The sequence below is a fragment of the Octopus bimaculoides genome, chromosome 14 (genome assembly GCF_001194135.2).
Source record: "Octopus bimaculoides isolate UCB-OBI-ISO-001 chromosome 14, ASM119413v2, whole genome shotgun sequence".
In the NCBI taxonomy this organism is placed as follows: domain Eukaryota; kingdom Metazoa; phylum Mollusca; class Cephalopoda; order Octopoda; family Octopodidae; genus Octopus; species Octopus bimaculoides.
Genome location: NC_068994.1, coordinates 2,356,206 through 2,365,900, shown reverse-complemented (window position 1 = coordinate 2,365,900; position 9,695 = coordinate 2,356,206). Strand labels below are relative to the sequence as shown.

The following is a 9,695-nucleotide window of genomic DNA, read 5'->3' as shown; positions in this document are numbered from 1 at the left end:
CCACTGGTTTGTTTAGAACGATTTTATATTCTTTAGATCCCATTGACTGTAGTTTGAATGTATCATGTTTGATATCACAGCTGACCTCTCCATTTTGTCCCACATCGTTGTCGGTGACCATCACATAAGCAATGAAACTACCAACTTTGATGTCTTCAGAAATGGTAGCTGTGTTGTCATTGATTGCAGAAACATAATCAATATCAATAGATGGAGGATTGTTGTGTTGGTTGATAACATTTACGAGGACTGTTGCTATGGAACTGAGGGGAGGGTTGCCCCCATCTCTGGCCTCTATAAACAATTCATAAGTTTTCTTTTTCCCTAAATTTGAATATTCCCTTAATAAAATGCTTCCACTGGTTTCATTCAATAGAAAATAGCTTTTAGCTAGATCTGATGTCTTGGGACTGAAATGGAAAGTAATTTTACCATTTTCACCAGCATCAGCATCTGTTACAGACAAAACAATGATGGGTTTAGATTTGTGATGTGTACTTTGTATGGATATATTATAGAGAGGTTTAGAAAATACAGGTGGGTTGTCATTGTCATCTGCTATAGAAATATTTATATTTAAAACACCTTGTTTTGCTGGTGAACCTCCATCCTTAGCTATGACTTGTAATAAATATGTGTCTTTGATTTCTCTGTCCAATGATTCTTTCAAAACTATTTTAAGAGAAGAAATACCATCAGCTCTTTTAGACACTGACAGAGAGAATGGTTCTCCATTCTTTGATTTTAATTTATATTGTATTAATGAGTTTTCAAATCCTACATCTTTGTCCATGGCATTTGGTAGTGATCGTTTTGTGCCTTTTCCATCTGTTTCTGAGAACTTTAATGAAATTTGTTTTTTGGGAAACTCAGGGTGATGGTCATTGATGTCTTCTATTACTATTTTGATTTTTAATATTTTCGAAACACTTGTTCCTTTATTGACAACAACTTTCATAGTTCTAGAACATTCTTTGTTGAATGTACAGAGATCTTCTGCATCCAGTGTCTGAGCAGTGTACAGTTTACCTGTTTTGGTGATATTAAATAACTGTGCCACCTTTCGTTTGAATTGACTGAATGTTATCAATTGTTGGTCAGATGGTTTAACATTGTCTAAAAGTTTAGAATCAGCAGCAATGTCTGCTACATATGTTCCTGGACTTCTCTCTTCTTCCACATGGTAGGTAAGGTCTATGGTCAGGATGCAGTGGACCATTGATAATATAATAGACAATGACAGGAACATATTGTTTTAAGTTGGTCTTGGTTAAGTGTGTGTAGCTATGTGGTGCATTGAACCTAAAAACAGATATAATAATTTATAAAATTAGTTAATAAAAATATAATTGGTATCAATATACAAAGATTTCTTTTTTAGCTCTAAATCCTTTTTTACTCTCTGAATCAAATAAATCACCCTTGGTATTTTACAGTATATCTTTTATAAGTACCAATGTAGTAAAAACCAAAGCTGTAATCAGTTTCCAACTAAAAAAAAAAATAATGATTTCCACACTACAGTTAATTATAATCTTTTACATCTGAATTTTATGCAAAAATTAGGACCTGATTTTAGTCTATAATTGCATGTTGCTGTCAACCTAGATGGAGCTATGATTATAACCATGATCACATTATCTCATGTGTGATTTCTTTTTAATGGAAGAGGGAGACCCAGGAAGACATGGGATGAAGTGGTAAGGACTGATCTCAGGAAGTTGGGCCTCACGGAGGAAATGACCATGGACTGAGATGTCTGGCGATATGGAGTTCTTGAGAAGACTCACTCACAGCGAAACTGAGTTCTAGAAGTGCTGTGTGTCCCACCCACACTTAGCAAGAAAACTTAACCAAACGAAATCAAGTTTGTTAATTTAATGGTTAATTTTGAAAAGAAATAACATATAGTACCTTTCACTTTTATTAGTCACCCATTTTTTTTGAAGCCATTATGGCAGTGACAAAAATAAAAATATAATATTTGTACAAACTAATTGTAACCAGCCATATTTTTACTAAACTTGACAAAATATCTTAAGCAAGATATAATGGAGCTAACAAATTATGACATCAAACATCCATCCCTTTGATGTCAAAACTTCATTGCTGCTCATCTTTAATTGATCTGCAAGATGTAAATGATTCTGGGAATAAAAAAAAATGGATGTTTAAAATCTGTTAAAGGATTTTGAAATTGTTTCCAATAACACTGATTTTAGATCTTTTGCTTTCACAATAACTTGATTTTAGATTGTCAAAAAGAAGTAATAAGAAATTTCTGTGACATTAACCAAGTATTTGGGTAATTTCTAAAGACATGCTAACCTTTTTTCATGAAAAGGCTGAAGTGCATGTTAAACATATGCCTATACATTTTAAAAGTTCATACATATGATTGTAACATTGCAATGATGTATTCATTCTTTCCCAGTTAATATGATGAATGCAATTCCATCATGAATAAAACGACATCAAACTGTTCAAATAATTATAGAAATTACTGTTCAAATTCTCTCCAGATTAATTCATTTATAATCTATCCTGAACAATAACAAAAAGATATATTACAAATTTAATCCAACAGGACAGATTCTTCAGTTTATATTAAATCTGTTGAAGACACTCATTACTATTCACTTCCTGACAGTGGTGAATATTAAACTGTCCACCATTATCTTCAACCCAGAACTCTAACACACCAGTGCCTCATCATTACCAACAACCAACACACTATTATTACACTTAAACACAATCTGGTATATTTCTTCATATTTTATCCATAACATATCTTTCAAATGCAATCTAATGATACAGACAAAATATTACATTTTCCATACACCAAAAGCAACACTTATAATGGATAAGTAACAGTAGTCTACATTTGTGTAACAAATATTATAGAAACAGACAGTTTGGATTCAATTGAAAAAAGTATAAATATTAGAATTAAAGTTAAATTAAATCTCTCTCCCTCTCCCAGGTCTACAGAGTAATTAGGTTGGAGATTATCACAGTGTTTAAGTAACTGAGAGTACATGATTCCTGACCAGATGCTAATCTCATGCAAGACTAACCCACAGCTTCTGCTGGAACTCATTTTCAGCTGAATTAACCAGAGCAACGTCAGCTGAGTAGGAGAATAGCTTAAATGAAAGCACTGTGAGATAAAGATTGTTTGTAAAACCAATGGAATGAAAATCAGAAATAAGAGTAGACAGAGAAGCCTAGTAAAACAAAACAATGATTTACACTCTTACTTTCTACCTCAAATTAAAAATATAAAGAAAAAATTTACTGTTTTGTTTTATTTTACTACTATTTTCACTCCTTTATTTTCAAATTGTTTTCCTGAAACAATTTTAACTCTAAATATTAAATGTTTCATGCAACATCATCTAATTGTGAAGGGAGAGGAGGACAAAAAACAAAAACAAAAAGAACTATCAATACAGACAATATGACTGAAAAATATGTGAATAATTATTCAATCATTTACAGATTCAGTGAGGTCTTAAAATTAAAATGAGATAGTGAAAGATTAAATAGAAACCTACCTCTTCAATAATTATATCATTGGTTATTCAGTGAGAATAGAAAGATGTATTGTTGTAGAAAGATCCATTGTAATTGCTGCTGCAATGGTGTGACAATGGCTGTATGGTGATGGAGTAGTGTAGCACGTCAGGCAGATAGCCTGCTGCTAGGATAGGGTTGCATGTGTTGTTACTGCACTACTATGTTTGTATGTATTTGTCCTTAAAGATGAAGTTTGTCTAATGTTACTAACGACATTATATATATATATAGATATGTATTTATATAGCTAGAATATTCTACATTTAAACATAACTGTTTAGTTTAGTAACACCAGTAATGTGAATGCTTAGCTTTCTTAGTGGTTTCTTTCCATGTTTTAGAGAGAATCTGATTGGTTGAATGACCTAAACAGAAGACCAATGATGTTGCTCCTTTACTATTGATTTGTTGGGAGAAGGTGTGACATTCATCCCTTAATATTGGTAATATTGATAGCTAGATAAGATTTTAAATACATTTCTTCTTAAATCTCAGAAAATACTGCTGTAATTTTCACTAAAATGTTTTTTTTTTAGTCATGAGAAATTATTTTCAGATCTCTATTCCTGGCATTATCTATACAATATGGAGTAAATTTTTCAAGTAATTGGAATGTTAATGGTGAACATATACAATATATTTGAAATGTTCCAAATTGAATATATTTAATAATAATTTATTGATCAATACAATGTAATCTTTAGTAATTAAATTAACATTGTGGCTCATTTATAGACATGTTTCTGCAGAATATACGGATATAGCGGAATTAATAAACAAAGTGTATGTTAATGTTGTTTGTGTATTGTATAGTGATATTGTATATTTATATTGAGAAAAATAGTTATGTCACTTCAGTAGCAGTTTAATTATACGTGTTTCACTGGTGTTTCTTCACTAGAATCTTTTGATGTAGCTGTATCATTGTTTTTATAAATATTTTGATCTGAAATTTAGAAACAAAATACATGTTTTACAAAATTATGATGTTGATGACCATTTTGTTACTTATTAAGTAAGCAATATTAAAAAGAAATGCACTCCACAATGTAGAGCAAAGGTATTTCTAATAAAATGATGGACAAATGGGTCAAAAAAGACCTCAATATTTAGGGTACAGTTTATATTAATTTGAAGCTGAACCTGTCATTGGTATTCAGAGTAGCAATGAAGGAAAGGACCCAACTTTACTAAATATACATCTATTTTCGTCTCTACTATTTTCGTCTCTACTATTTTCGTCTCCACTATTTTCGTCTCTACTATTTTCGTCTCCACTATTTTCGTCTCCACTATTTTCGTCTCTCCTATTTAGCTACAAAAAAAATATTTCACAAAGTAATTGAAAAAAATAATTTCTTTGTAAAATTTGCATGAACATGACAGAGATATGACTGAATATTCAGTTCTTAGATTTCCAAGAATCTAGAATATAAACAAAATCTAATTCTTACACCCTGACACTTTATATACTTAAGAAGTTTGCTTTTCAGCCACATGGTTGTGGGACTGATTCCACAGCCAGCACCTTGGGCACATGTCTTCTGCTATGTCCCTAGGCCAAAGAAAGCCCAGTGAGTGGATTTGGAGAAGAGACACTGTAAGAAGCCTGATACACACACATTTAGTAAATAGGAATACAGATAAATCACTGGTCCCTTCAGGGAGATGGCCCCTACTCAATACATAGAAAAGGTGCAGGTAGAAACTCCATACAATGTGCCAAGTCTAAGCTATGAACACATAAGAAGTGCAGCTGTATCAAAGGAAAGTTAACAGAGAAAGAAGTCATTGTGTATGGCAGATGTGCAGGTACAATAAACATTAGGAATATATAGAAAATAAATTCTCTCAAATGTCTGGGAGATATCCTTAGAAACAGTAGATAGTCTCTGTTACCTAGGTGACCAAATTATCAGAAGAGGAGGAAGCTTTGAAAGTGAAGTTACTAGAATGACAATGGGCTGGGCAAAATTCAGGGAGCTGCTACCTTTGTTAGCAACAAACGGCCTTTCTCTCAGAGTGAAAGGTAAACAATGACACCTGTGTAAGAACAGCTATGCTGCATGGCAGTGAAACATGGACTGTGATGACAGAGAATATGCAAAGGCTTCAAAGAAATGAAGCCAGCATGCTCCACAAGATGGGTGATGTCAGTGCGCATGTACAACAGAGTGTTAATGATTTAAGAGAAAAATTTGATCTGATGTAGTGTGCAAGATGGAGGACTGTGCTGGTATGGTCATGTGATGCATATGGATGAGGACAGTTGCATAAAGAAGTGCTGATCTGTAATTGTGGAGGGAACCTATGGAAGGGGTTAACCCAAGGAGACATGAGATGAAATGGTGAGAAAGGATCTTCAGATACTGAACCTCAATGAGAAGATGATAAGGGAGTGACATGTTTAGCAATTTGCTGTGCTTGAGAAGACACATCAAGCTTAGTAAATCCATATACACACAACTCTGTCCTCTGGCAAAACGCATCAACAACCATCTCCCCACAATCCTCACTGCAGGCCCCTCCAGTTTCTTCTCAACATCACATGCTATTTCTAAATATCTCCTCTATCCCTTCTGTGCCTTTTTTTCCCCCCTGTACACTACTTATGTTTCCTGTGTGGAGGCTCTCTCTCTCTCACCTCCCTCTACTTTCTAGTTCTACTGGGGTAGACAAATATCTCCTCTGCAGGAAGACAGCTATCCCTGACCCTCTATCATACTTCAGTCTCTCATCTGGCATACATCACTTCTTTCAGTTCCTCTCCCTCTCTTAGCAGAGACGTCTTTGTCTTTCAAACCACTTGGTGACCCCATGGGTACTGGCACTATGTAAAAAGCACTCATGCCAGCGTCATGTGAATGCACTCAATACCCTCTGTAAAGTGGTTGGCATTAGGAAGGGCATCAAGACAGAAATCATGCCAAAACAGACAACTGGGGCCTGGTGCAGCCCTCTAGGTTGCCAGCTCCTGTCAAACTATCCAACCCATTCCAACATGAAAAAACAGATGTATGATGATGTATGATGATGATGATATATATATATGTATGATATATATATGATGATATATATATATGTATCTATATAAGAATACATGTGTGCATGTGTGAACATGTTTGTGTCTCATTTGTATTGGTATCACATGATAGTTGTAAACAAATGTTACTGTCATAGAAGTGGTGGTGTTCATGTTCAAAAGACTAGGAGAAATATTACTTCTTGGAAACAGTGAATATAGATATTTGTTGACAGTTAGAGCAGCTGGCTTTAGAAAATCTGCTTCTGTTAATTATAACTGATTCATACTAACACAGCAAAAAGAAATTCGATACTTAGGGTACAGTCTGCTCCTTATACACAGATTGATCACCTCTTGTACTTACACCTTAGATCTATCATGGCATCTGATGTGACTTTTTAAACAAGACAATGTTTTGAAAAGACAATCACTTAAATTTCATATCTGTTTTGGACCACCAAGAGCTGCAGTTAAGTTCTGATCTTTGTGGATCTTAAAATATCTTTTGAGGCCTCTGTTACATTTTCAGACCTTATGGCATACAAAGCGTTGACAGGTATGCACAGATAGATAGGCAGAGTAGTTAATGGAGGTTCGTCTTTCATGGGTCCACAAATGAGATTTAAGCCCAGCAAAAGAAAGGCATAGTCTGTCACAAATATACAGATGCTTGAATGAAGGTGTGTTGATGTATGTTGCATTCGAAAAGTAAGGTGGAGAGGAGCTTCAGCCAGGTTCCTCACAAGCAAGATATGTAAGTATAAAATCTTCTGGGAAGGTAAGAGCGATCAGGTAGGTGGTGTGGGCATACTTCTTGCAGAGAAATGGGTGCATAAGGTCATAGAGGTAGTCAGAGTGTGCAATAGGGTGCTTAAGCTCAGGCTAGTTTTGCAGAATAGCAAAGCAACAATTATCTCTGCCTACACCCCGCCAAGTGGGTCTACCAAATGAACAAAAGGACTGCTTTTATGATATTCTTCTGCAAGCTAGGGATATCAATGGGTATGTCAGGCACCTGATATCTTCCATGGTGTACATGGAATTGATTCCTGAAATGAAGAGGGGACAAGGCTACTGGAGTTCTGTGATGCAAATAACCTATTGAATTGCAACACAACATCAAGAAGCCAGCTAGCCACCTGACAACCTACCAATCAGGTGGCTATACTAGCCAGATCGATTACATTCTCGTCAGACAGTGGGATGCATGGTTGCTCAAAAATACAAAGACCTTCCTGGGTGAAGAAAGTACCTTCCAGCATAGAATAGTCATTAGTGACTTTAGACTTCAGGCTAGAAAGATACCAGGAAGCAGACCAATCTGGAAAAGATGACCTTGTTCTTATAGCTGAATCACTGCCAGAACTAGAGAAAAAGTTTCAGGTATGGAAGCAAGGTCTAGAATCGAAGGGCCTTAGAGTTAACATAGCAAAAACCAAAATCTTAGTAATTAGGAGGGCGGACAAATCACAAATTCTGTTAGGCAGATGGCCCTGCTGGATCTGTAGGTAAAGTGTTGGGATAAACTCCATAAGATGTATCCGGTGCAAGCTATGGACACATAAGAGGCACAGCAATATCAGAGGAAGGTTAACTGGGAAAATAGTTTTTGTGTGTGGAAGGTGCATAGGTATAATTAACACTAAAAATGTACAGAAAATAGACTCCATCGACTGCCAGTGAGGTAAGCTAGAGGTAGTAGATAGCTTCCATTATCTTGGTGACCAAGTTAGTGGTGGGGGTGGATGCTCTGAAAGCGTAGCTGTGAGAATAAATAGGCTGGGCAAAGTTCAGAGAGCTCTTACTTCTGCTGGCAACAAAGGGCCACTCCCTCAGAGAGACTGTATGAAGTCTGTGTAAACAGCTATGCTACACGGCAGTGAAACATGGGCTATAATAGCCAAGGACATGCATAGGCTTGAAAGAAATAAAGCTAGCATGCTTCACTGGATGTGCAATATCAGTGTGCATGTACAACAGTGTTTAAACAGCTTGAGAGAAAAGTTGGGCATAAGAGACATCAGATGTGGTGTGCAAGAGAATTAACTGTGCTGGTATCGTCATATGATGCCTATGGATGTAGATAGCTGTGTAAAGAAGCACCAATCTCTAACTGTGGAGAGAATCTGTGGTAGAGGTAGACCCAGGAAGACATGGGATGAGGTGGTGAAGCATGATCTTCGAACTTTGGGTCTCACGGAGGCAATGACTAATAACTGAGACCTTTGGCAATATACTGTGCTTTAGAAAACCCATCAAGTCAAGCGAGATCGTAGCTGTGGTTGATGCTGGTGTCATGTAATTGGCACCCTTGCCATTGGCACATAAAAAGCACCTTTTGAGCATTGGGCCTCACAAAGGTAATGTGGCCAATACTGGCAGAAGGTAAAAAGCACCTTTTGTGTGTTGGGCCTCATGGAGGCAATGACAAACGATCAAGACCTTTGGTAATATACCAAGATTGAGAAGATGACTGATCAAGCCAAGTGAAATTATACTCACGGAAGATACTGGTCTCATGCAAATGGCGTCTGTGCCAGTGGCATGTGAAAGCACTCATTACACTCTCGGAGTGCTTGGTGTTAGGAATGTCATCCAACCGTAGAAACCATGCCAAATCAAACTGTGATCTGGTGTAGCCCCTCAGCCTACCAGCCCTTGTCTAACAGTCCAACCCATACCAGTATGGACAACAGACATTAAATAATGATGATGATGATGATGATGATATATGTGTGTATGTATTTGAGCACAGATTTATCTTGTAATTCAGAGAAGCAACAAATGAAAGACAGCTTGTCAAACAGTGTTGATAACGATGTTAGAAATGGCCGTTACATTTGAAATGACAAAGTAAAATATAGACATTAAAGTTACTAACCTGATACTCCTGGTATTTCTTCATAATGTTTCAGGTCTCCTTGTCTACCACTTCTCTTAGATGACATTGTATCTGATGTATAGTTACAAACCATAGCAGCATTATCTTCCACAGCATCATCACTTGATGTCACCACAACAGGTTGACAGTATTTCTGTTGACAAACCAATGATAAAGAAATGTGAGGAGACACCAAACAATGGAAGTTAC

General features: G+C 36.1%; 2 protein-coding genes across 2 annotated transcripts in view; both read right to left on the bottom strand.

Annotated features, from left to right (window-relative positions):
* Positions 1–4: 4 nt before the first annotated feature.
* The window catches only part of LOC106877096 (protocadherin gamma-A11-like), a gene marked incomplete at its 3' end in the record, with an annotated part of 26,127 nt that continues 16,436 nt past the window's right edge, over positions 5–9,695 (bottom strand). The window contains exons 2-4 of the mRNA XM_052972991.1: positions 9,486–9,639; positions 3,558–4,525; positions 5–1,302 (exon numbers count right to left, since the gene is read on the bottom strand). Coding sequence (XP_052828951.1) covers positions 5–1,249 — 1,245 coding nt within the window. The remainder of the gene's footprint in view (positions 1,303–3,557; positions 4,526–9,485; positions 9,640–9,695) is intronic.
* Positions 2,104–9,695, bottom strand: part of LOC106877097 (protocadherin alpha-7) — a 19,069-nt gene continuing 11,477 nt past the window's right edge. Inside the window, exons 5-6 of the mRNA XM_052972990.1 lie at positions 9,486–9,639; positions 2,104–2,147 (exon numbers count right to left, since the gene is read on the bottom strand). Of these exons, the coding sequence (XP_052828950.1) occupies positions 2,104–2,147; positions 9,486–9,639 (198 nt within the window). The remainder of the gene's footprint in view (positions 2,148–9,485; positions 9,640–9,695) is intronic.